Below are 27,854 nucleotides of genomic sequence, written 5' to 3'. Positions count from 1 at the left end.
TTCATAATTGTGTATTAACGTTGCCTGCTATATTTATTAAAACGTAGTGTTTCTTCCAATAAGTAAAACGAAATTAGCTTAAAATCCTACCGAAATGCCTAAGAAATGAATCAAGCAAAAGGGCTTTTAGTCTAAATTTGTATCAAGTCTCCTGTACTCTAGACTGGCCTTGAACTCAGTATCCTTCAGCCTGGAGTACAAGCCAGTGAGGGGCCATCTTTTTATACACTTAGGGTTTTTGAAGTGTATGTGTATGGATGTTTTGTCTGCGTATTTGCCTGGTTACCACATCTGTGCCTGGTGCCCAAGGGGTCCAGGAGAGGGCTCTGAACTCCCGGGACTGGAGTCAGACAAATGTGAGTGCTGGGAATCAAACATGGGTCCTTTGGAAGAACAGCCAGTGAGTACTGTTAACCGCTGAGCCATGCTTAAGATCTTTTAAAAATAGATTTTTCACTGTTGAATTTCTCTAGTCAAGCCCACTTTTAGTGTTCAAAGGACATTTTCTAAGACTTTCTGGGCTAGCTAAGCTCTGATGTAACCTGTTACATAGGATAGTGTGAGGTTCCACATCCAGTCTTTGCCCTTGGTCAGCCTCACCAGGCCTAGTAACAGAACTGTAACTCCAACTGTTGGGGAGGTTTGGAAGTTCAAGGGCAGCTTGTCTCAAAAAAGTCAGACGTTGTGGTAGAGCAGTTCCTCTTCAGATGCTGGACTCAGGTTTTGCCTCCCAGTACCACAAAGTAACTACAATGTAAACATTCCTTAAATAGAGTAGGCTGTTGCAGGGAATGAAGGCATTCCTTTCATGTTGTTGATAAACTCCCACCACATGCCCCCAGTCTGGATAGAGGCAGAGCTGGCTGCTTAGGTAGTGTCTTTAATTGCCAGCTCCAGAACAAGACAGCTGTATGATCCAGAAGCCCTGAGCCTGAGGCCCTGCCATTCTCTGTCGTTCTGAAGGATGAGGTGCCCTGCTCTTCTCTCCTTAGGATCACAAGTCTCAGTTTTCATTTTGGGACTCTGAAAAATACTGCTATTAGTGGGCTTGGAACTTCCTTTTATGGGGCAGAAGAGGGCTGAAAACAAAGGGTGAAAGGGATTGGTGGACTAAAAGTTACTTCCCTTGCAAAGTGGAAACTGGGAGAAGTCAATAGAAAAACAGCTAGTTCCACATCATATCACTTCAGGATGGGGTTAGCAACTCACAGAGGGGAGAGAATTTGTTTCGTGGATTGAAATGGCCTGCTGGGGAAATCAGGTTGTCTTTGGTTTTTCTGAAGGTCAGATAACTTAGTTTCAGTTTGGGTAGCTTCCATAGGAGTGACTGTTTTGATCTCTGGGAGTCTGGTGCAAGACTGGGCTTGAAGACCATGGCCTCAGGACTTTTATTTGACTGTCCTATGTCGTGTCTCAGGTAGTAGTCCTCCCATTAGAGAACGGTGATGTGAGATTGATGCGATTTGTGTGTGCCTCTTTGTTTTGTGGGTGGTCCAAATTTCACCCTCAAACCATTTGTAAGAGTTAGTCTCCTGGGAAAACGTTTTTGTAGAGTTTGATCTTTGGGTTGGCCAACACAGTTACATCTGGACTGACTGTATTGTTAATTGTTTGCAGCATTTTTTTTCTACTGTGTTAGAAATAACATGAAGGGAGCCAGACATGGCTTATACCTGCAATCCCAGTGCTAAGGGATGGAGGAGGCAGGCGGATGAAGGTGCATGCATCACAGACCCATTGCTGTGGAGCGTTTCGGGGTTGGGAATGATACCTGCCCATTAGCAGAACCTCGGTTTGATGGAGAACATCGAAAAACAAGTATTTTCACCTAAAAGTCTATTCTTTCTCTCTTCCTAAATGAGAAGCTGCATTTTTTTTCCTTCTATCTGCTTTATTCGGTTTGGAAGCCTGGAGTTGTGAAAAAAAATGGCTTTCCCCTCTGGGTGGAACTCACCTCTGTGCAGTCCTGGGCATACACCTGGAGGGGAGGCTTTAAAGCCTTCCGCCTCTGAGCGGCAGCCTTGTAGAGTTCCTCAGTGTAGTTCCAAAAACACAGCTGGACAAGTCAGGGTTGATCCCTTCCCCTTCCTTCCCAGCTCTGCCACAGTTACTAATGTCTGCTTTGTCTGTGAGATGAAGTAAACAGCTTGCTTGGAAGAGCCTTCATATTGAGTCTAGTTTAAGTTGTTTTTACTGGGTGTCTACTGTAAAATATTCCTGAGTCAAAGCTGGAGAGATTGCTCAGCTGTTAGGAGCACTCGCTGCTCTGGCAGAGGACTCCTGTCTGGTTCCTTGCACCCACGCGACAGCTCGGAAAGGTTTGTGGTTCCAGTTCTAGGGACTCCATTGCCCTCTTCTGGCCTCCATAGACATTGCTTGCACATGGTGCACATATACATACGTACAGGCAAAGCATCCATGAATGTAAGATAGAAATAAACCCTTAAAAATAAATAGTATTGCCCTTCCCGTGAGTCCCGCAGGACTAAGGTACATCGTAAGAAGTTTGCCTTTGCAGTCTAATAGTTTGCAGGAAACTATAGTTATGCTCACAGTGAGGGATTTATGTGCCCAAGAATATCTGAGAAGAAGATGTACAATAGGAGAGAAAAGTTCAAATGGTGGGTGGGAACAGTAGGAACAGAGCTGATGTTGGTAACAGCTAATAGCCTTCAGGGAGAGGAAGTTATCCGTCCACTCACGCTTTGAATTCCAGCTAAAAGTTAGTAGACGTTACCTTTACTCCCAGGAGGCCTAAGTACCGTATCAGAAATAGGCCAAAGTTCACTATACTTCATTCTTGGCACACAGTCACTGAAATGTGTTAACACCTGTGGTTTTATGTGCCTGATACTTGTATGACAACAAATTTGGGGCCAGATTTTAAATACTGTATTTTACATGAATGTAGTAGGTATTTATAGTAGAATGTTGTAGTTGGTATTACTTGAGGCAAGGTCTCACTGTGTGTGGGACAGTGGACCATGCACCATGCCAGGAAACTTGGTAAGGTAGAGCCTGTCTGAGACGGTAGGTGCCTCCCTGCTCCCTGCTAGATTCCTGGCCTAGAACACAAGACCACTTTCTCCTGGTAGGTCAAAAGTGATTTCTCCATGCTAATGAGGTACCTTGAGGCCCTGAGGGTTTAGCCAATAAGCTTCCCTTCCTGGACACTCCTTCCTGCAAAATTTCCGATCCACCCTGAGAAGTTGGTATGCATCTGTTTTTCATGATAAACAGTCAGTTAACACTATGGATAAACATAGACTGTGTACTGACTGGTTTTGTGTGTCAGCTTGACACTAACTGAAGTTATCACAGAGAAAGGAACCTCTGTTGAGGAAATGACTTCATAGACCCAATGGTAAGGCTTTTCTCAACTAGTATCAAGGCAGGGAGGACCCAGCCCATTGTGGGTGGTGCCGTCCCTGGGTGGTGGTCTTGGGTTCTATAAGAAAGCAAGCTGAGCAAGCCAGAGCAAGCAAGTCAGTAAGCAGCATCCCTCCATGGCCTCGGCATCAACTCCTGCTTCCTGACCTGTTTGAGTTCCTTTGGTGATGAACAGCAATATGAAAGTGTAAGCTGAATAAACCCTTTCCTCCCCAACTTGATGTTTTGTGGAGGAATAGAAACTCTGACTAACACAGACTGTCTCTTCTATCAAGACCGCCATGGGGAGAATGGAGAAGGCCTTCGCCTAGAGAGCACAGCCTAAGTCTCCCATAGAAGGCTCCACCATGCTTCCAGACAACCGCCTTCCTTCACTGATGAGCTGAGCTGGAGTGGCCGGAGTTTGTTGTTGTCCTTAGCCCTTGGGCCCTTACAGCCTGTGGATCCCCAATCCTTCATTTCCTGACTCTTCTCTAGGGCACCCCAGCAGCAACTGGGTGCCGGTGGTCAGGGAACCTCAACTTGGGCCTTCCCATCTTAGATTGTGTTCTCCGACCCCCTGAGTGGTGTCTCAATGCTACCCTAAAGCCCAGCACCAGATGGTGGAGGTACAGGGAGAGGCAGGCATTCAAGTGCTCCCTGCATTTTGTCTCCCTGGCTGTGTGTCCCACACCCCAGCAGGAGTAGAACATGGACCGGCAACTGTGCAGCCCTTGGGCTGGCCTTGAACCCAGAGATCTGCTTGCCTCTGCCTTCCAAGTGCTGTGGCTAAAGGAACAAGCCTCCACGTTTCCAGGTGCTTATTTTTTAGGACAGGAAACTATATCAACGTAGGACCAGGACTAGACTTCTGTTCCAGAGCATCGTGGAAGGTGGGTGGACATCTTAGAGACGTGATGGAAGCCAGCTGAGGCTGGGAAGCTGGTCTGGACTTACCAGCATGTTCATGTCATGTTGAAGTAGATCTATTCATTGTGGGCATTAGTCACATTTTGGCAGAGTAAGTGAAAAACAAAGGTTGTTATTTTTCTAAGTATTGAGGATCAGGCTTTGTGCAGAACAAGGCCTTGAGACTTGAGACTAGTAATTTAAACAAAATACTTTTTTTTAAAAGATTTATTTATTCAAAAACCATGGGTGTGGTGGGTGGGGGAAGAGACAGCTCAGTGGTTAAGAGCACTGACTGCTCTTCCAGAGGTCTTGAGTTCAAATTCCAGCAACCACATGGTGCTCACAATCATCTGTAAGGAGATCTGATGTCCTCTTCTGGTCATCTGTCTGAAGATAGCTACGGTGTACTTATATATAATAAATCTTAAAAAATGATTTATTCATTTTATGTATTTCTCTATCTGCACGTACACCTGCATGCCAGAAGAGGGCATCAGACCCCATTATAATTGTGGGTGCTGGGAATTGAACTCAGGACCTCTAGAAGAGCAGCCAGTGCTCTTAACCACTGAGCCATCCCTCCAGGCATCCATCTCCCCCCCCTCCCCCCCCTTTAAGTCAGGATCTCTTGTAGTCCAGGCTGGACTCAAACTTGTGTTCCTCCTGTGTCAACGTCCCGAGTGTGCAGTGTTGGGATTCTAGGTTTACACTCCCACGTCTGTAGGCTTTTTGCCTGCAGTCACTTCATTGTAAAATCCAGGCTTTAGGTTTTATGCTGGGTTTGTCCGTCTAACTGTAGACTGACTGACTTTGCTACAGCTAACTTGAGTTGTATCCTGACACAGGTGATAGGGAAAGAGTATTCTTTTTCCTACTTGTGATGGTTCCTGGGGATTGTCACCATGATGGAAAGGCCCTGAGCTTTATGCAAGATTATCTTAATGAAGTTACTTGCTGTGAAGAGAACCACCCACTGAGGCCGGCATGGGTCCCTGACTGAGATCTTGGACTGGAGAACTGAAGGAAGGGAACAGAGGCATTCTTCTCTGTTTCCTGATTGTAGGTCATGGTGCCTGTGAGCAGCAGCTTCAGCCTCCTGCTACCTTGATTTGCGAGTGCTCTCTTGAGCTCTGAGTCAGAATAAGCCTTTCCCCTTAGGTTGCTTTTGTCAGGGTATTTTATCACAGCAGCAGAAAGGAAGTGCTGATACTATGCAGTAGTCTTTTTGTTTTGGGGTACGCGGGGGTTACTTCCCTTTCACCTGGATCATTGTAGACTCCTGAGATGTTTACTTATTTATTTGTATGTAGTGTTTTTATCATGCACTCACTCCTTTTCCTCAGCTTGTTCCAACTTGAGAGCATAGTGGGCCTTAACTTGACATACTGTGTTAATGTTAGACATGGGGGGTTTGCTTCCTATTGTGAGATGTCTGGGGTTCAAGTTTTAGTTTTCTGCCAAATGCTTATGTTGTTTTAGCTCCTGTGGTTGGGAGTGGAGTTTAGGGCCTGTCAGCTCTGTTATGTCCTTGCTACTGCTACTGTCCCACTTCCATTGCACTGACTTGGGATGGACATACATTTTGATGCTGTGTGCAATCAAGATAAGTACTCGAAGGTTTTACATTCAGTTCATCTGTTTTTCCTTTGATCTTGAAATGTGTAGTCTTAGCAACATCAATGCAATTGCATTCCCCCACATTGCATAGGTAGTCGTTTGAAAATAATTAGTAGAGCAGCTCTAGGATCTGTTTGACCAACAGTTCTTTCTGTCTTTAGAAACGTACCTACATCTGTTGTATTGTTGGTATTCTGAACCAGAAAGCCATCTAAAAATGTTAGCTGACTTGGTAGTATAAAAGCACTTGTTCAGGCAAACTTGACCACCATCCTTATATTTCACAGTAGAAGGAAAAATCAACCTCCACATGTGTAATGTCATGAGAACACACACACACACACAGAAGCTCCCTTGAAAAAAATATTCAATTGTGGTGTAAGTTTGGTTTGTTTGCATTAAATCCTTTCTTAGTTTTTATGGGTCAATATAATGCTTTTAAAGTTTGGTATTTTGAGACAGGGTCTTGCAACCTCTTGGCTCAGCTCATGTTCTGGGATTGCAGACCCAGCCACTGCATGTTATCTGCTTTAATTTTCTTACTATGTTTTTGTTTGCTTTTTTTTTCTTTCTGCCCATGGCACGTATCCCTGTGAGCAAACATTAATATAATTCAGAAATCCGAACAGTTTTCAGGAGTCATAGTGACATCTCTGTTGGCCCGTCATCCGACCTGACTCCCCAGTGATGTTTCTCTTCCTTCTTGCTGTTTGATTTTTGAAAATAGAAACACCTGTATTTTAATTTCCTTCTTTTGTGCCATGGGTTGCTTGATGTCAACGATTCTAGGGCGTCATGGTGGAGTCTTCATACTGCTTCCGTGCTCTGTGGAACCATGAATTGTTATCAGGAGGAAATGCTGGTTTTGCTTGCCTTCTGTCCAGGTTCAGTGCCTCTTCACTTTTACTTAACTTTTGAAGTTTGAGGTTCAGTAGCAAAATTAGCATGAGTCTAGTGTTTTTTTTTTTTTTTTAAGAAAATTAAAACATTTAAAATAATGAAGTTTCTTTTAGTATTTATTTTTATTTTCATTTCCAAATGAATGTGCTTGTGCAGTAGTGTATTGTATATCATGTGTCTGTGGTTCCTGGTGGAAGCCAGAAGAGGGCATCACATCCCCTGAAGCCATCAGAAGTTGTTAGCTACCCTATGGAGGTTCTGGGAACTGAATTCCGGCCCCCTGTAAGAGCAGGCTCTTAGGTACTGAGGCATCTCTGCAGGCCTGGGCTCACCCTTACCATAGAGTCTGACGACTTTGGCAAACTTTTTTTTTTTTCTGTTTTGTTCTTCCCTTTAAGTCTAGAATTTCCACGGTTTTTTCCCTATAGGTATGCTATGATTTTCTTTGGCATATCCAAACTGACAGTATTACTGTATTTGTACTCTTACTGTGTAAACTGAGATTTGAGCATGAGCCTGCAGGTTCTGCAGTGGTGTGGATCTGAGAGCCAGCCCCTGTGCCTACCAGGTGATTCCTGGGTGGGTAGCTCGTGTACTGCATAGGTGGGTGGGCGGAAGGGGCAGAATTTCATGCTGCTACTCAGAGCGTGCTTTCAGCCTCCGTTTGCAGTGGTGATTGAAGCCTCCCTAGGGAAGTTCAGGCATCTTGGTATTTGTTGATTTTTCTCTTTACAATTCCTTATCTTCCTTTGGATGTTTTTGGTCACGATTTACTTTGTTGGGTATGAATTGGACTGGAGATGCTAATGTGTCCGGTACGTGCTACAGTCTCAAACAGGTTTCTGCAGGTCTTGGCCTCACTGGAGTTCATACTCCTAGTCCTTCTCAAAGTAAGGGAGTGTCGTTTTGCTTGATAAAATTGAGTAGTTTTCTCAAAAAAATTGAGCTCTATAAAAGCAGAGATTGTTTTTGTTTTGCTCTTAATTACTTTCCTAGTACTTCGTTCATTCTCTAGGTTTTGATTTGAATGGAAGGAACTCAAGGCTGTGAGTTTAAAGTTTGTGGTCTGCTCTGCAGGTACTCACCCAGCTTATGGTGATGGTTAAGTAAGCACTCACAGCTTTTATTCTTCTTTCCCATGTTGGTGATTGACTCTAAGGGCCTCCAAGTCAGTCACCAACCTTCACCTACACTCAGTTCTCACGGTGGAGAAGCTAGAGGGCAGCCTGCTCAGCCTTGAAGCTGCTCTGCACAGCCCTGTACCTGTGCAGCGCCACCTCCTGGCCGAGCCAGCCACTGGGAAGGAGATCTGGGAGTGCAGTTCAGCTCCTGCAGAGTTAATGCACTACACACCTTAGTGAGGGAGGGGCTCAGGCTTAAACCAGGTGTCCTGTCAGTGGCTGACAGCCATAGTGCAACCAGAGTGCTGATGGATGTTAATCAGCTTTTCCTGACAGGTATTCATCCCAGCCAAGAAAGGGCACCAGCAGACCAGACAAAGGATGTTTGTGAATCAATGAGTTTATATTTGGGTTACTTTACCAGAGCTTGATTTACTTCTGCAGCTCCTCCACCAAGCAATCCCAACCTGCTGAGCTGTTTAGTGGTTTCTGCTTGTTGGAAGGGAAAGGTATCTCCTGAGTCCTGTGCCCAGCCCTCTGGGAGAAAATGTTACTGGCCCCATTTTGGATCTCCTGAGGGGTCTTCCCCAGCCGCTCTGCAAGTACTGCAGTAGTGAGTCTAACCCTAACGAGCTGCACAACAGTGGGGAGGGCATTGATGTGACAGCGCCAACCCAAGTCAGGTCCAGTGTGTGCTCAGAGTCAACTGAGCCAGACACCTTGGGAGCTGTGCCAGTGGGAGTGGCCTTTCTGGTCCAAGCCACAGAGACCCACCTACCTCTGCTCCCTCCTCTGGCATTTTTCTCACAACCTGCCCCACCAATCTTCTAGACATGTAATGAAGTGACTTACCAGAAAAGTGTACAGTCTTGCCACTGTGCAAACAAAAGTGAGACTATGTGGGACGAGATTTTAAGTGTGGAGTAATTATGGTCAGAACATAGACCCGCAACAGTTGCATATAGGTTTGTATATTACACAAGGCGCTTCACAGATAACCCAAGCCCAAGATTTTGTACATCTCAGGTGTAGAGCTAATACACTGATGATAGCGTTTATTTCTTTGACAGATTCTTGCTGTGTAGCTCAGGCTGCTGTGTGGGCCTTGCTGTGTAGTCCAGGTTAGCCTGAAAGTAGCAGTCCTCCTACCTCAGCTTCCAAAATGCTAGAATTACAGGCCTACGTTATACTTTACATTCTCTGTGCTGTATACTGTGTCAAGTGACTAGTGTGGTTCCTGGTTACTTTGAGACTAAGTTAGGAAAACTGTTCAAATGGCATTTGGGGAATTACCAGTAACAAGAGGAAGAGAGGCTAGGAGATATGAAAAGTAGAATTAAAAACAGCATCTAAGTTGCAAGAGTAAAACTCCAGTGGTGGCTGGTGAAGTCCCAGGGCTCTTTGTGGGAAAGGCATTGTTGTGACATTTCAAGTAGAATTTGGTGGACTAGTACAGGGAGGGACCCCCTTTATCTGAGGGGTATGGGAATTTGAGCACAATTTCAGGGCAGAGTAGAAAAGGTGAGACCGATGTAAAAGCGCTGTGTATTCCTGCGCTCAACAGTGACTGTCTGCATGCCTCTCAGTCCAGACCGGTCACTTATGGGAGAAGGGACCTTGCCGTATTGAGCAGGGCCAAGTAAGGTGCCAGACACACTGGAAGTCTGCTCTCCCCAGTGCCCCATTGTGGTCATCCATGTTCTTCCTGAAAGGCATCTTGTTTTTCCTTAGTGGGAACTCTCACTTTCTCTCTGTCTATAATATTGATTCAGTATTACTTCATTTTGGATTTATCTGGCTTTCTTCTGAAAAAATTCTTCACTGTAGCGGTGATGAAATTAATTAGTTATACCTGAAATATTTTGACCAGTAGCTGTATGCAGAAATCAGTCTATAAACTCCAAGTGAATGGAGATCTTCAGACTCTTTAGTGTGCAGCTGTCCACTCTGTCCCTACTGGGGAACATCAGTGAGGATCAGTTTCGTCTTATTCCTTCTAGACTTTGATACTTGGTGTGGTGTAGACCAGGCTGACCTTGACCCCCTGATCCTCCTGCTTCTGCTTTCAAACTGCTGCCACCTTTTCAACATCATTTTCTCAAACCAAATCTAAGGTTTAAGTTTTTAGGCAGGGTTTTACTGCTGTGAACAGACACCATGACCAAAGCAACTTGTATAAGGACAACATTTCACTGGGGCTGGCTTACAGGTTCAGAGTCCAGTATTATCAAAGCGGGATCATGGCAGTATCCAGGCAGGCATGGTGCAGGAGGAGCTGAGAGCTCTACATCTGTCTGAAACTGCAAGCAGAATACTGGCTTCTAGGCAGCTAGGATGAGGGTCTTAAAGCCCTCGCGGACAGTGACACACCTACTCCAACAGGGCCACACCTCCTAATAGTGCTGCTCCCTGGGCTGAGCATATCCAAGCCATCACAGGTGGTACTTTTTTTTTTTTCTTTTTTCTTTTTCCTTTTTCCTTTTTTTTTTTTCCCGGAGCTGGGGACCGAACCCAGGGCCTTGCGCTTGCTAGGCAAGCGCTCTACCACTGAGCTAAATCCCCAACCCCACAGGTGGTACTTTTAAGAATTCATTTTATTGTTAGAGAATGAAGTAAAGGCTATGTAGTCTTTCCTTCCTCTAAACCGACTGCCGCCTCCCTCCCCCACCCCATCCAGATGTGAGAAAAGTAGCTAGTAGACACTTCCCTTAGTTGTGAAGCATCTGTTCGAGAGTATGACTCCTTATATTGAGACATAGAACTGAACATGGGGGTGGGGGTGGGTAGGTTAATAACATCAGAAGGTTTCTGAGTGTGTTGTGACCAAAAATACTCGGGGAGAAACAGTGAATGAATCTGAGGCATTGGGCAGTACTTGCCTGTGTTGTCTGTGACGACTTCCCCATGTGTGGACTTGTTCTGTACCTTTACTCTTGGGGTTGAGCCGTTCCCCCAGTGTCCAAACACTGCCTGTGCTCAGCTTAGAGCTGCTGTAGTCATAGTGTTTTCACTGTGTATACAAAAATTTCTGATCCTCAGAAAACACACATAATTTTCCTATTATTTCCTAGCTTGTAAGTATCAAATCAGTGTAGCTTTGGATTATATTGTATTAGTGTTTGACCCTTATAAAGTTGCTGTTTGAATGGTTTTATAAGTGAATCATTGAGCAAACTTTGATTTAGAATTAGGACAGAACTTTGAACATTTCTGAAACGGCCCAATTCTTTGTACTGTTCTTTTCTGTGATGGTGCATTCTTAGCAGTGATGATCATAGAATCAGAAATACCTGCCAACTGTGAAAACATGGTGACATTCTTCATCTTGCAGTCTCAAACATTTCAGCTAAGGTTTAAGTCTTTGTGTAAAAATAAAGTGCATTTTTATTAGTGAGAAAATTTGTTTTCATTTTTCAATAATAAGATTAGAGTCTACCAAATAATTGTTTTGAAGTAAATTTCACTGTGACTCTTCAATAAATGTGATTTGTGTATTTATCATGTTTTTATCTCCAGAGTTATGTAAAATTTCTCTTGCAAAGTTGAGGAAGCCCTGAAAAACCTCAGCTTCTCTGCTCCTCGTGTCAGTGTGGTTTGATAATTCACTAAGTAGGCACAGAGAGTACAGTCTTTTGTGATTACAACTTTGTGTCAGAAAAGGATGCGAAGGACCAGCCAGAGGAGGTCCTCAGAGTGAGGCTGTGAGGGGATCCTCCTGTGCAGTCAGGTCAGATGACCCCTGGCACAGCTGTACACCAGCATACGGAGTGCTGTCAGTCAGTAGAGCTCACATGAGCATGTGTGTCACAGACTACTGATGGTTCATGTGTCATCTTCATTGGTTGAGTAATTGGCATCTCCTTTCCCTAGATGTCTGGCTGTTGTCTGGGGCTCAAAGCTGCAGCCTCCAATCCCTCGATTGCTCTTTCTGTGTGGTTAGTCCCTTTCCCAGTATTTATAGTGTTAATTAGCTGAGAGCTCAGGTTGACTTTGAGACAGTCTTGACCTTGGAAGTTTTGGGATATAGAGAACTGTTTGAGGATCTACATTAAGACTGCGAGCTTTGGTGTGCCATCCATAATTCTGCTTCTCCAGGGTAGCTGAGGACTCCACCCTGAGCTGCACTGTGGTCATTGGTGCTTGAGCGCCTGGTGCCTTTGGCACAGGGCTAGTCTTTGCTGGAGTAGCAGGTCAGTGGCTGCCACAATTGAGTTTACCTGTTTGAGGTCTACAATATGTGCAGAGAAGGTTGGTAAGATCTGTGGCTTCTCTTGAGAGTCAGGTGCAGTGTATTGTGTCTTCCTGGGACAGGGGTGCTGTATTTCAGAAGGAAGGTTAAAAAATGAGAGTATTGGTTTCCACCATCTGGATTTGTGGTCCTTTTTAAAAGTTGGTATCTGGGGCTCGAGAGATGGCTCAGTGGTTAAGAGCACTGACTACTCTTCCAGAGGTCCTGAGTTCAATTCCCAGCAACCACATGGTGGCTCACAACCATCTGTAAAGAGATCCGATGCCCTCTTCTGGTGTATCTGAAGACAGCTACAGTGTACTTATATATAAAAAAATTAATAAATCTTAAAAAAAATGCTTAAAAAAAAAGTTGGTATCTGTGGGTTTAGTCAGAGGGATGGATGGTTTTGCTTAAATTGTTAAAAGAGTGTTTTGACCTTTGAAGAACTTAGATACTTCTTAAAAGTTTATGACAACCAAGGTGTTCAGCAACTTGAAGTAATTGAGTCCCTTTTATAATTTTTATTTTTTGGTGGTGCTGTGGATGAAACCTAGGGCTTCTCACATACAAATGATCTATCGCAGGGGACTCATCCTTTATCTTCACATTAACTTTGATGTCCAGAGGCCTTCATTTAGGCTTAGGTAGTGTATGAACAGTGTTATTTGGGATCTCTAGTGAGACTTATTTTACCCCCAAGAAGGTTCTGAATTGCATTTCTCAGAAATACAGAATCTAAAGCCATTGCCCAGTTGACACCTTTTGCTCTTGACTTCTGTTCTTCAAAGTGGGCTCTCCCCCACCTGGTGCCTGGATTTAGGTGACTTTGTCTCAGAGTGATTGTCCTTCTATGGTGGGAGGTTTCGAGAATGCTGAGGAAACTGCAATGAGCAGGTAAATGTCTGTCTGTGGATGGCTCCCTCCAGCTTCTGTGTGGGCACGTGTCACAGTGTACACTTGGAGGTCAGAGGAGAAGTGTGGAGTTGGCTCTCCTTCCATCCTTATGTTGGTTCTGGGGATCCAGGTCAGCTGCTCAGGCTTGTGCAGCTCATGCCTTCACCCACTGAGCCCCTGCGCAGGCTTCATTTAGAAAGAAATACTGTACTAGGAACGATGGCGTGGAGATGGAGCTCACTCGCCAGAGCGCACACTTAGCTTGCATGAGGCCCTGGCCTCCTCCTTTCTGTCTCACTATAAAACCAGATGTGGTGATACACAGCACAGGAGGCAGGAGGATCAGAGGTTCCAGTGCACCCTGGACTACGTGAGACCCTTTCTCAAGAAAATCTTCCAGTAAATTCCATCCTTTAAACACAGCATCTGTGCTGCAGAAGCCAGTTCTGACCTCAGCCTTCCCCTGACTTTCCTCTTCAGCTCGTAAGGCACGACAGGCTTTTTCACTGAGGCATCTTGCTGGCCTCTTGACGGAATGAATTACACACAGTGGGGCTTCATTCTGACACTTTTACACCTGAGTGAGGTATGTATTGATCAAGTTCCTCTCCATTACCTCTTTTCCCTCCTGCTCCTGTTCCTCCCTTTTCCCAGCCAGCTCCTTGTCAACTTTTCTTTCTTTTTCTCCATCTTTATTAATTTGGGTGTTTCTTATTTACATTTCAATTGTTACTCCTTTTCCGGGTTTCCAGGCCAACATCCCCCCATCTCCTCCCCTTCCTCTTCTGTATGGGTGTTCCCCTCCCCACCCTCCCCCCAACAATCACGTTCACTGGGGGTTCAGTCTTGGCAGGACTAAGGGCTTCCCCTTCCACTGGTGCTCTTTTTTTTTTTTTTTTTTTTTGGAGCTGGGGACCGAACCCAGGGCCTTGCGCTTGCTAGGCAAGCACTCTACCACTGAGCTAAATCCCCAACCCTCCACTGGTACTCTTACTAGGCTATTCATTGCTACCTATGAGGTCAGAGCCCAGGGTCAGTCCATGTATAGTCTTTGGGTAGTGGCTTAGTCCCTGGAAGCTCTGGATGGTTGGCATTGTTGTTCATATGGGGTCTCAAGCCCCTTCGAGCTCTTTCAGTCTTTTGAATCCTTCAGTGGGGGGTCCCGTTCTCAGTTCAGTGGTTTGCTGCTGGCATTCGCCTATATATTTGCCATATTCTGGCTGTGTCTCTCAGGAGAGATCTACATCCGGTTCCTGTTGGCCTGCACTTCTTTGCTTCATCCATCTTATCTAGTTTGGTGGTTGTATATGTATGAGCCACATGTGGGGCAGGCTCTGAATGGGTGTTCCTTCTGCCTCTGTTCTAAACTTTGCCTCTCTATTCCCTCCCAAGGGTATTCTTGTCCCCCCCCCCCTTTTTTTTTTTTTCGGAGCTGGGGACCAAACCCAGGGCCTTGCGCTTCCTAGGCAAGCGCTCTACCACTGAGCTAAATCCCCAACCCCTCTTGTTCCCCTTTTAAAGGAGTGAAGCATTCGAATTTTGGTCATCCTTTTTGAGTTTCATGTGTTCTGTGCATCTAGGGTAATTCGAGCATTTGGGCTAATATCCACTTATCAATGAGTGCATACCATGTGTGTTTTTCTGTGATTGGGTTACCTCACTCAGGATATTTTCCAGTTCCATCCATTTTTCTATGAATTTCATAAAGTCATTGTTTTTGATAGCTGAGTAATATTCCATTGTGTAGATGTACCACATTTTCTGTATCCATTCCTCTGTTGAAGGACATCTGGGTTCTTTCCAGCTTCTGGCTATTATAAATAAGGCTGCGATGAACATAGTGGAGCACGTGTCTTTGTTATATGTTGGAGCATCTTTTGGGTATATGCTCAAGAGAGGTATAGCTAGGTTCTCAGGTAGTGCAATGTCCAATTTTCTGAGGAACCTCCAGACTGATTTCCAGCCTTATCGACTTTTCGTGTCATTTGTTTACTTATTTTATAACTTGCTGAGTTTGCTTAGGGCTAGGTTAGCCAAAGGAGTGTGATGGCTACCTTATCAATGGCTGCATCACTGAAGAACACCCCTCTCCAACATTAAGTGCCTATAGTTGCTCAGATTCCTTAAGTCTGAAGGCCTCATGAGCTCCTCCCCATCATGGCATAACTGACTGGCCCAGTCTTGTGGAGATTTTAGGCAGACAGCTGCTAAAATTCAAGAGTGAAACACCCTTGTTATACTAAAAGTGTTCTGTAGCGTGCCCCTTCTACCAGCTTGCACTTTCCTCCCCTTGTCTCTACAGCATATCCTTGAGCTGCAGAGGGCGTCATAAAGATGTCCTATTTAAGTCTGGGCGTGGTGATGTGCACCTTAACTCCCAGCACTTGGGAGGCAGAGGCAGTGAGTGACCTCTGACTTGGTTAGCCTGGTCTACAGAGCCCAGGACATCCAGGACTGTCCAGAAATTCTGTCTGGAAAAGAAAAGGTCTTTTTAGGGTGTGTTCCCAGGACTTTGACAGTTAACTGTCGTCCACTTCGAGAAGTAACTGACCAGAGCTGACACTGACACTGACACCATCACTGTGAGGTCATTAGGTTATCAGGGTTTTGCATCTTTGCACAGCACTAATAGCAGGTGTTTCCCTACTAGTGTCTGTGTTGGTTTTGTTTTTAAGGTAGGGTCTGTATCCTTGACTGGCTCTGCACTCTGTACAGGGAAGGGTTGAAATTACCATCCGTGTGTCCGAGTGGATAGGTTCTCTCCTCATTAAGGTTCTGTTGGCTGTGTAGGTTTACCTTCCATCATCACAGATTTTGAAAGTTGCCTTCGATGGCAGGTGTCATGGCCCTTTTAAGACAGACTTGGTATTCTTTGTAAATGGCTGCCATAAGAAAATGACTCTGACTTCTTGTCGGAGCCGATCTCATGCTCAGATTTCAGCCAGGGGCCCCTTCTCGTGTAAATGCGCTTGATAATGTATGTTCTTCCCACCATGTGCTACTTTTCTCTGTCACTGAGTCGGGGCTTTTCCTTCAAACCTACACGTTCTCTGTGGGCACTGACTGTTGGTTGGTTTTACAGTTTTACTTAGTTCTGACAACACTGTCTACATGGGAGTTGTGGCATCAGACCCTGGAGACACCCCAATACTTCATGCCAGCCCTGCTGTGCGTCTGGTTGGTCATCTTTCTTTCTAGCCCATAGGCTGTACCATTTGTTAGAACAGCTTTGCCTCGGGAAAGGTGTGTATTTGCTATCTTTTTGGTTTACTCCACAGGCCCCCTGGGGTACCTACCTCTCTTCTCATTGACATGGGAACTCTCTGAAACGATGGTTGAGTTTTCATGAATCCTCATACCTTGGCAGGATTGGGTACACTGTTGGCCATTGCTGACTGAGGCTGCAGCCCCTTTTTCCTCTCTGGAAGTTTGGGTTACAGGTTGAAAGTTCTAAACTTCTCGCCCTGGAAGTTACCATTGGCATTTGGTGTTGTGCACACATTATTCACATGAGGACCTGGTGTTAGCAATTAACCAAATTTCTTATAAAACAGTGTTGGTGATAGCAGCTGGCTTTAGACTCAGGATGGCCTGAGGTAACCTTCCTGCCTTACCCTCTTGAGCACTCAGATTACAGGTGGCCCAAACCATCATGCTTGATGTCCAAAAAATTGAAATACTCATTTCTTAACTTCCATGGTACAGTGTATGTCACTGATATGTGTGTGTGTGTGTGTGTGTGTGTGTGTGTGTGTGTGTCCACCCCACCCACAGTGTCACTGTAGCTCAGATTTGCCTTGAGGGCTCTTTGTCCTGCCTCAGTCCACACCTTCAGTGCTGGGTCACGGACGTGCTCTACCACGCCTGCTTGTGTGTGTTTACAGTAGAGCATTTATTCCAGCAAGTTCCGTGACCTTCATCAGGTTATTGTATTCTGCTGATCTCTTCTCTGTTTCCAGGGTGATACAGGTGTGGTTTCTGCAGCATGTTGTGTGGAAGGCAGGAAAGAGCCCAGGGAAAACACAGCTAGTCATTTTTGCCATTCTGTGCCCACTTCATACAGTGCATTTTTATAAGTCACCTCAACATTTTACAAATGGTCTTTGGGATCATTACTGAAGGATAATCTTGTTTGAAAATTAACCTCCTGAGAGAGAGATTAAAGATCAATAACCAGCCTGGGTAATTAGCTTCAGTCAACAAAGATGGACTTGAGGAAGGATAAAATCTCCCGCAACTCTGTATTACTGTGGGAAATTTTAAGTGTTGATGATGTTAATTTTCCCCATTCACTGTGCCCTTGTACATGTTTTGAGTTTCAAGTCAAAACATGACCCCAGCTTGTAGAGTCAAGGGTCAGCTGTGAGTACTTACCATGGCTTCCTCAGTCTGTTCTCACCAGAGCGAGGGCCCTGGTTGCATGCATAAGGGGAAAGAGATTTAGTAGGTAACCTAAGAACCTTTCCATTGTCTGTTCCCCCTTTTTTACCTGTTTTTTTTTTCTTAAATATATGTATGGTTGTTTTGCTTTCCTCTATGTATTTTCACCATAGATGGAGAAGCAATAAGAGCATGTCAGATAGACCTTGGAACTGGAGTTACAGACAACTGTGAGCTCTATGTGATGTGGGTCCTGTGAATTTAACCCAGGAAGAGCAGGTCATGCTCTTGATCACTGATCATCTCTCCAGTCCCCTGATCCTTTTTAGCAACTTGCCAGTAAGGTCCACTTGGTGACTTTCTTATAGCACTGGGGTAGGAGAGGAAATAGGTATAACATCTGCTATCCTAGAAACCACTACATTTGTTTAATTCTTTCCTTACTAAACCAGCCACATAATAAAATAACTTGAAGATGATCTGTGTCTCTAGAAAACTGAATGAATTAAATTAGTTCAGTCAAAAGAGCAATTCTATTTTCAGAATGCTGCTCTTTATCTGACTTTTCAAAGCACCCTGTGGCATCTATTGAGACGTGACAGGGCCCAGCAGCTCTGAATGCCATCATTGTGAAGCCGTTTCATGGACTTTTTATGGTTTGGGAACAAAAAAAAGTCATAAGGAAAGGCATTTTCAAGTATATTGGTGGAAATATCAGGTAGGCAAGCTACAGCAAAAATGGGTAATGTGTTATAAGTTCAGATACTATATGAAGACATTTTGTTCATTCCCGATAGTCATGAGGACGCTAGGTCACACACTGAGGTGGACAATGAGTGCTCTGTAAAGGAACTGTTTGGCTCACTCCACAATCATGAAGTTCTAATTAGTCAGCAGTAGGTGGGCTTTTTTCTAGGAACTTTACTGCACATTATTATCCAAGAGTTCCCTTGTAGAGCTGGGGAGATGGCTCGGTGGTAAAAGTACTAATGCCAGCTGTGGAAAGACAGGGACAGGAGAATCCCTGGCAGCTCATCGGGTCAGGCACAGCTGGGGGTGGGGGGACCCAGACAGGGCAGGGTGAAGATTGATGGACACCCTGGCTGCCCTCAGATTTCTGCACCCCTGTTCCACATGCTCCGATGTATGTACACATGACAACAGAGCACAGGAGACTCATGTTTGCAAGTCCTTAGTTTCTCTTAAAGGTTTGTTAAATTCAGCTTCAAATAGCAACAGAAAATGTTGCCATGATAGTTGAAACCTAACGAGAAGGACACACAGTCTTCAGAACATTCGTGACTGAAACTTCAGTGCATTATTATTTATACAAGTTAAAGTTTTTCTTAATTTTTTGCATTAGTTTTATAAATGCAGAAAAGAGAAGTGGAATTATGGCTACTTTATTATTTATTTGTTTTTTTAAGCAAATTTAAGGTGTACTTTTAGCCATGTATAGTGGTACACATCTTTAATTCCATCCCTTGCGAGGCAGAGGCTGGTATGTTTCTGAGTTTAGGACAGCAAGGGCTGGTTGTGCAGTAAGGCCCTATCAAACAAAAAAGATTTGCTTTTATTTTTATATGTAGAGAATGCTTTACCTTCCTGTGTGTGCCATCTGTCTACCTGGTCCCGAGGTCAGAAGAGAGTCAGATTCCCTGGAATTGTGGCTTCTGCATTGTCCTTGAGTTGGTTCTGGGAGCTAAGCCTGGCTCTTCTGCCATCTTTTCAGCCCTAGGAGTTGGCTTTTAAAATTGTGATACACTGTGTTGTGTTTATTATATGCTGTGGATGCTCTAGTGGGGAAATTCATGTAGAGGAGAGTTGCAATTGGCTGAACCAATGACAGGACTGAGCCTGGAGGGCTCAGGACAGGGTCTCAGTTTTAGAGTAGCAAGGGGCCCTGGGTGGCTGTCAGTTGGGGTGGTGGGAAGTCCTTTATAGTGCAGTGGTCAAGCCATTGTGCTGGGTTGTGGCTAGCAGTGCTGAATGCTGCTCATATTACGAGAGAGTTGAACATGACATAAGAGCCTGCATGTTTTCCCTTCATATTTAGTGCTTTATCTAAGCACAGCAGAAGGGGAGCTGGGCCAGGGACCGGAAGACTGGGGGAAACTGAGCACTTGGAGGAGCACCATGTGGGTTGTGATGGACTCTCCCTGTAATCTCAGCAAGAGACTGAATAGGGAAAGACGGTAAAACCATGGAGTGGTGCACAGAGCTCTGAAATTGTTCATTTAGCCGTTGTAAGTAACATACAAGACCTAACACAGGAGCAGCAGCACCAGGACCCACCCTGCAGCAGTTGGAAAAAAATGTCTGATTGGGAAATGTATGTGTGGAAATGTTTCATTCCCTGGAACTGAATTTGATGTAAATGGTACTGCGTTTCTAAAACAATTTAGTATCTGCGTGTGTAAGAACTTTTTTTAGGAGTTCTCCTGGGTTTAGTGGATCTTTATGAGAGTTTGGGAGCAGAGAGGGAAAAATGAAGTTATGTTGTCTTTTTCCCAAGCTCTGGTCTGCCAGATTCATCTTACCTCCCTGAGGGACCTGCACCACCATCATCTCTCCCTGAAAAAGGGAGCCCTATTAAATCCTGGTGCCCAGCAGCAAGGAACTTTATTTAGGCCATAACAGGACAGTGAGTGCTCTCTGGTCTCTGCACAGCCTCTTCTCCACACTGGCTCTGACCTGGGAGCTGTCATTGCTCCAGGGATCGGTGCCTTCAGTTGAGAATTATGCTTACATTTCCTGTTATGTCTAGAGGCTCACTAGGCATTTTGCTGTCTCGACGCTCATTTTACAGAGTGCTTGGGATTCCATGTGTTTTTGCTGAACTTGTAAAGGCGACACCTGGATGGTGGATTAACAAGAACACTGACCTGTGGGCAGCCTCAGCTGAGAACATTGGATTTTTCACCCTAGTCCAGCAGCTCTGCTGCTCACATAGATGCAGATGAATGAAGACCCCATTCGGGAAGACACCTGGCCAGCGGTCCAGAGCTGATGCAGGTAAGCACTTGAGTGCTGTGTGTGTCAGCGCGCTGTACCCTTTAGAGCAGGGGTTTCACATAGCGCCTGCGCAGGGTGTGCCCTTCTCCATGTTTTATAGCTTGCTGCATGTGAAAGAAGAGCTCCGATCTCTTGAGTAAGGGAACCCTTAATACCACTATTGTTTTCTATACAACCTAGTAAGTGATAAAGGAATTTGAAGTAGCAGAATGGAATGGAATCAAAGGCTTTCTTTTTACGAGAAGGTGAGGTGTTCACGTTCGCTTGTTGGATTCGGTGAGACTTAGGAGACTGGATCCTTTAGGGTAGAGGGAGGTTTTTTTTTTTACTCAGTTTTTGTTCACTTATTTAAAGCAGCTTTGCTGCTTTGGATCTGAAATGAACGAGGCCTCAGGAGCCTGTAATTCCAGCACTCTGAAGTGTGGAGTCAGGAAGACCAGGAGTTCTAGGCCATCCTCCATTACATAGCAAGTTCCAGGCCAGCCTGGGCTACATGAAGTCTTGTCTCAAACAAAATAAAAGCCAAGCGTGTATACCTCCCCTGCAACAAGAATCCACTCTGATCTTTGTGGCACATGACTAAAAGCAACAGGAATAAGGGGTAGGTAGGTTTTTGAGATAGTATTTCTCTCCCTGGCTGTCCTACAACTCACTCTGTAAATCAGGGTGGGCTTGAACTCTGCCTCTCCAGGTCTGGGATTGTTACAGGCACGTTTGCCCACCACCACCTGGTTTAAAAGTGTAGGTTTTTCAAACCCTCTTTCCACAAACAAAAAATGATCATATGGGATGTTTTATAAAATTAGCAGATGTGCCAGCTAGCCTGCCTTCCTTTCCTTTTACCCCTTCCCTCCCCTCCCCTCCCCTCCCCTCCCCTCCCCTCCACTTCCTCCTCTTTTCTTTTCTTTCCCACCCCAGGATCTTGCACATGTTCATCCTCCTGCCTTGAGATCACAGGCATGTTCCACATGCTATGCTGACAAAGAATGCTCTTGAGTCCTTTTTGTGGCATTTGAAAACTGAAAAAGTCTATGATAGGGTTTAAGTGAGGTTGTTAGTGTTTAGAACTTGTTGCCCAAGCTGGCCCATGTCCTTGTTCTCTTGCCCATCAGCCCCACAGCCTGCATGCAGAGTATTTCCAATTTAAAGAAGTCCACTTTTGTATAACACCATGGGGAGCCTCAGATATGCCACACGCTGGCCTCCTGCTCCTCACTTCTGGGATTGTAGCTGTACAGCTATGCCTGGTTTCTTTCTTTGTTCTAAATGATTTCGTCTTGTCTCCTCCTCGGCCCTGCTTTTGTGTGTTGCTCACTCTTTCCATTACCTCATTCTCTGGTTCTGTGATTAGCTCAACCTCTTGGTAAACCTGTACGTTATTAGGGTGTGAGTGGCGTGTGCCAGTCTCAGCCACCCAGCCTTAGGGCACAGGACAGCTTAGTCAGCCTGTACAGAGAAAACTAAAGTGTGTGCTCAGTCCTACTGGCCGACTGGGCTCTATTAACTCCAGCAGTACCAGTCGAAGGGCTTCCTGCACAGCTTCCTGTGCAGGGTCTGACTATCCGGGTTGCCATCCTGTCCTCCCTAACCTAGAACAGTTGCCGGTCCTGTGACTCCATTCTCTGATATCTAAGAAGCATGGTGGAGATTTTTGGTGTTTTCCTTGTGATAAGGACGGGATGAGCAGGAACATCGTAAAAACATCTTAAACTCTATACGAGTTGGGCCAGAAGCTGGAGGTTGTCTTGGTTACGGTTTATTTCTCGGAGCTTTGGCCTCCTTGCATGGCCTGTGTGTGCTCAGTCCCTGGACTGCACCATTGTTCTCAGTCATCTGACTGCGGGCAGCTGTACGTTCAGACCTAGGATTAGGTGATTTTGGCGTAGTGCTTACTTACTGCTTTTTACTCAGTAAACTAGGTTCTTAGTAAGAAAGTCAGCACAGGACATGACCTGTCGAGCATCGTGAAGGGCTTTGCTTTGAGGGACAGAGACAGTGACCTGGCATTTGAGGTGCCCACAGTAGAATCATGCGTGCAGGGCTGGGTTGTGAGGATTAGGATATCATGGGATGGGAGAGAGGGAGGGCACACCTGGTACGGTATCTACAGTTCTAGCGTGCCTTGAATGATTCCTTTCTCTGAACCTTGTCAGTGGTGTTTGAGGACACTTCAGGGATGGTTGCTCTCACTCCTGCTCTACCTGTGGCTGCCACACACTAACCCCCCTTTCCCCTCACCCTTTCTTCCCTCAGTGGGTCTTTGTCTGTGACTGCATAGCACCTCAGCTATTGAAGTTGTGTGTGCCACTCCATCGAAGGCCCAGGAGCTGGCAAATAGTGAATGAGGAAGCCTTCCTGCCTCAGTCCTCTGACCTCCCACGGAGCTATTTTCTGCCCGGTGTTAAAGCCTTCTTCATACTCTAATGTGCACACCTGATGGAAAACGGTGCTGCTTGTTTTGCAGTGTCCAAGTGCTGAGACTTTATTCTTTCCATTTTCGTTGTGACTGTGTCTTATACTGCGAGTTCAGGACCTGGTTTAAATGCTCAGAGAACTTTTCCCAGTTTAATGCTGACCTAGGCAAGCAAATATATTTTATATGATTTCAGGATGTTTTAAGGATATTACTAGACTCGTGGTATGAGTCAGCATATAGCTAGTATATGTGGGGGAGTGTTAGCCTGGACTCTAGAGGAAATGCATGTGACATGGCTTTCAAGCTGTCTGTAGGGCTTCTCAGGTATCTGTGGCCCTTCTGGTTTTCCGCTGTCCTGTTCAGACCAGTTGCCAAGAGGACAGTTTATATAACTAAATATATGTGATACAGATGCCCCCCCTGGGGGGGTTGTTTGTTTGTTTTGGATTTCAGGACTCTCTAATTAGGCTTATGTGTACTTAAGGTTATTGTGGTTTTTTGATTAATCATACTGTATTGAAGTTCTTTTGGAATCCATAGAGACATTTGTCCCGAATTTATATCTGTGGGGTTTGTTTGTTGGTTTGTTTATTTGTTTGTTTGTTTGTTTTGTTTTTGGTGCAGCTGGACTGTTTATGTGCAGGGCCCATTGTTGTGGTTGGAAGGTACTTGGGCTGTCAGTGGGTGGATTGAGGATGGATTTGCTGTTTGACAGCAGATTTCCATTTCCCTGTATCTGCTGTGTTCAGAAGTGCTTCCTGTTTAGCTCTTGTGAAGAAGATACTGTCCGTGGTGTTGGAAGTTAGTTTAGGGGTCCTCTGCACAGCTCCCTCCCTGCTTGTTCGTCAGTCTGTGCTCAGGAGTTTCAGCAAAGCTTACTTTGGCCGTTGCTTTTCCCTGCTCCTCTTTTCTTCATTGAGTCCTAGCTTCCCATGTGTTAGACAAGGGCCTGTTGCTCTCTGGGTCTCTAGGTAGGAATGGTTTCATTCTCACGTGCGTGCGTGTGTGTGTGTGTGTGTGTGTGTGTGTGTGTGTGTGTATGTGTGTATGTGTGTGTGTAGAAGGTCAAACCAAGGGTCTTACTGCAAATGGTTTAGCAGTAAGTTAGACACCCAGACCTGACCTTTCTTGTCAAGTGATTTTGAAGAAAGGTAGTAGGACATTTTGTCAAGCAGGTGCTGAGGGTGGACTTGGTACTCTGTTTTCTGTAGGTTGTTAAGGACGTCTTGCTGAGTCCTGCTTTTTATTTTGTTTTGTTTCTGATGACTCCACTAGTCTTAAGAGGTGGCTGGATGGGATTTAAACAGTGGTTAGGGTCTGTGATTTCTCAGAATGTATTCCTGTTCGGATTCCTGTTCAGCCAGAGTGTGGACCCCTGCTGGACCCCAGCCCACTTAGCTTTGGAGCTCTCTTCTGAGTTTCTCTCCTTATGTATACTATACTGCTACATGCTAATAGCAAACGGTCCTCCTTAACTCCAGGGTGGCACTCTGCTTGGCAAGGTCCTGCTCACTTCAAATGCCACTATCCAGAAAAGGCTTTCAGAAATGGATTCAGGGTCATTGGTGGTTGCCTTGTTTGAGGGTTTGCTGTCCACTCCTGTAGGCCTTTTCTGCCTGGTGTCTCAAACCAGATGGTTCCTATGTTTTCTGGATTATGGAGGGGAAGACAAGTTTCGTTCTGTACCATTTATTTTTGTAATGGAGTAAGCATTAATTTTATACATGTAACTGGCTTTGTTTTTATGGCTAATCTGGGAGTGAAGAATCACTGGTCATTTTGTCTGCTCAGAAGTATCTCCTTTTCAGAAGTCGATAAACATGTTCTAATACATTGGTGGTTATTGATCAATTTCAAGCTTTATGAAGTAGGGTTTCGTTTTTAACCCACTATTTGCTGACTCTAACTCGACTCTCTTGTAGGCCATGCTGGAGTCTCTGCAAACATGATGAAGAAGAGGACATCTCACAAGTAAGCAATGCTTAAGGCTGTTTCTCCATACCTAGCACCCGCACTACCCACCTCTTACATACAGAGCCAGGGCTTTTATCCTCTCTCCACTTAAAGCCCAGGAACTGTTCATGCTCACCCTCCCTGTCCCTTCTCTTTCCCTGGGCTGGATGGTGTGCTAGGTGTGCACTTCACCTGTTAAGTCTCTGAGTCGCTGTCCTCTTCTATCTTAATGGGAGCCAGCTGCATGGTGGGAAACAACAGTGGGGAAAAGCCCATGTGAAAGGTAAACCTTTAGGTGTTGATCTGCTGTAGACCAAGGAGCTGAACAGAGGTATCTGATTCTAGGGTCGCCTAGCCAGCTGCTATGTTCTGTCTTGTACCTGTAATTTATAATTTAGTATTTTTATTTATATGTAATATAGTTTATATAAAGTATAATTTAAATCCCATTTAAAATAGAATTAAACACCCTTTTTTTCTGAAACATTGTCTCACTATGTGATCTGAGGTGACCTAAGACATGTAATTCTGACTCAACCTCCAACCTGCTGGGGTCCCATGTGTGCCTACATGTCACCAGACCTGGCATTTGGGGTGTATTTAAAATGACAAGTGTATCCGAGTCCTGTAGTTGCTCTGCATTCCCGCTTCATGGAGATCCCACTTAACAGTGACTTGAGAACTTAGGGAATGTAAGTTAACTCCTCCTGCCATGTGAGTGGTCGGTACAGTTACTCCCAGGCAGTCACAGAGTGTGTTTGAGTCCTTTAGTTGCATCAGTGGAGCTGAAGGGAATAGGTTTCTTGGTCATGGGGTGCCTTCAGTAATGGCTGATGATTTAACCAGTCTTGTCTCACATTCAGTCGAGTACATAGTATAAATATAATACTCACCTAAAGAAATGACCTAGAAAGCAAGAAATTGTAAGGTAAGTGGTGTGCCTTTCCCTGAGATGAAAAAACCCTTACCTTACCTTACTGTCTTCCTGGTTTTGCTGTATCCATCCAGTGATGTGATCGTTTATGTGGGGCTCTCCTCATTGGCATGGTGTAAATGCTAAGCTGACTCTTGCCTCAGACAGCAGAAATACAAACCTCACATACTGTGCAGTGGGTGGGAGACAAGTGAGAGACCACCTTTGTAAGATCAGAGCCGTTCACTCAGATTAGATTTTGCCACCTAAAAGAAGAATACAAAGGTATAGTGTTTTAGCTCCTCCACTCCCCCATCCCTTCTTGTTTTTTAGCTGGGGACCGAACCCAGGGCCTTGCACTTGCTAGGCAAGCGCTCTACCACTGAGCTAAATCCCCAAACACCCCCATCCCTTCTTAAAACCTCTATTTTGAAATAATTACTATTGGTTAAAATGTCGTTGACTTAAGCGGTCAGACATTTGTTTGACTCCATAGTGTGTGCATGCATTTGGTACAAGGGATTTCTCGTTCCCTTTCCTGAGTAATGCTACACATTCATTATCTCATGGGTTTGACTCCTTCAGGCACAAGAAATAAACACCTGCGTCTCAACGCTGTCAGTATAACTGATTGAGATATATGATATACATGTATAAAATTGTCAAAGAATAAATTAAAAACAAAACACTTCAGGGTTCACAGGCATACCAACCAAAGAGCTCACGTGTATCTCACGTCTGGGGAGCTCCATCTGTTCTTTCATAGGCATTGCTGCGCCCCAGGGAGTGAAATGAAAGTAGTTCTCACTGGAGAGTTGAGGTGGACGAGGCTGAGGAAAAGCAAAGGTTCCTTTGTTGGGTGCTGGCTGTGTCTTGAATGAGAGAAAAGAGAATGTGCTTTGCGGGTTCTTCCTGTTTGATGGTTGGACCAGATCACTGAGTGTCTGGAGCTTGGCATAGGTTTCTTTCTACATTTCTTAAAAAATGAAAAGTAAATGCAAAACAGAACCTCAGTTTCTCTCACCACTCCAGCCTTGACAGGGCTGCCTTGTTGTTTCCTCCAGTAGTGGGAAGGCTCAGGGAGACCTTAGAGTTAGATGCTGAGGGAAATCAGCAGAGCTGCAGTCAGAGCTCCCAGTTGTCCCTAGGAGGTTCTAGGAGGATTCAAGGTTCAACTCCACCTCAGCAGAAATGGTGGAAATGTTGTAAAATTTGACTGCTGTCTCGGTTGGGGTCCAATCCAGGGAGGGCCCCAACGAGCTAGGCAAGTGCTATAGCCAGCTTTTAATTTTGTTTTCAGTGGGGATCATCTTGGCTATCTGCCAGGTTTGGGAGACTAGCTTCAAGACCAGCCTTTCTGCCTTTTTTTCCCCATGAAGTTATTTGGGATGCTGTTGCCATGAGTGAGAATTCACTTGGGGAAGCATCCACATGAACTCACGTGCAGTGGGCACTCTTGTTATTTTTAGATGTCCTGTTAACTCTCCTCCATTTGAATGGTGGATAGGTCTTCATTTTAGGGTACTGTCCTGAATAAACAAGGTGCCACGTGTTTCACTAGTTTCGTTTGACTGTTTTTTTTAAGTTATAAATTCCCACTATGTCTGTACCTCTAGCTAGCCCCGAATTCATGTAGATCAGGCTAGCCTAACTCAAAAAGATCCTGCTTCTGCCTCCCAAGTGCTAGGATTACATGTAAACATCACCACACCCAAACCACTAATTTGCTTTTAGAGAGTAAATGCTGGAGGTAGACAGTCTACAGTTTCCCTGGCAAGCATCGGACCCTAGTTTAACGTCCAACCCTTGATGAAAGGCAGCTGCAGTAGTGCACATTTGTGGCCCAGTGCTAGGGTAGTGGTGGGGGTGCGGAGACAGGCGGTCTGCTGGAGCTCCCTTTCCCAGTCTTCTGATTTCTGTGTTTAACGAGGGATTCTGTCTCAGGAAATAAGGTGGAGAGTCTGAGGTGTTAGCATCCAACGTTCATACGTAGGTGCGTGTACATGCACAGGCAGACGGACTACAGGAGTGTCCACTGTGAATAAGATGCGAGCACACCACTAATGGGGGTGTCAATCACTACCCCTTTGTTGGTTTGTGGTGGGATCTTATTTTCACGGTACCCTTGTCAAG

The 27,854-nt window shown here is 45.1% G+C and overlaps 1 protein-coding gene across 7 annotated transcripts in view; it reads left to right on the top strand.

Annotated features, from left to right (window-relative positions):
• Spin1 (spindlin 1) overlaps positions 1–27,854 on the top strand; it is a 49,645-nt gene that overhangs the window by 1,223 nt on the left and 20,568 nt on the right. For 4 of the 7 annotated variants that reach the window (NM_001419145.1, NM_001419143.1, NM_001024796.2 and 1 more), the window contains 2 exon segments: positions 20,234–20,439; positions 24,778–24,826. In NM_001419145.1, the coding sequence (NP_001406074.1) occupies positions 20,388–20,439; positions 24,778–24,826 (101 nt within the window). In that variant the 5' untranslated portion in view covers positions 20,234–20,387. 7 annotated transcript variants of the gene reach the window in all.

Source organism: Rattus norvegicus, chromosome 17 (assembly GCF_021556685.1).
Source record: "Rattus norvegicus strain SHRSP/BbbUtx chromosome 17, alternate assembly SHRSP_T2T, whole genome shotgun sequence".
Lineage (NCBI taxonomy): Eukaryota > Metazoa > Chordata > Mammalia > Rodentia > Muridae > Rattus > Rattus norvegicus.
Note: the sequence above shows the minus strand (reverse complement) of the source record. Positions and strands in the feature narration are given on the sequence as shown.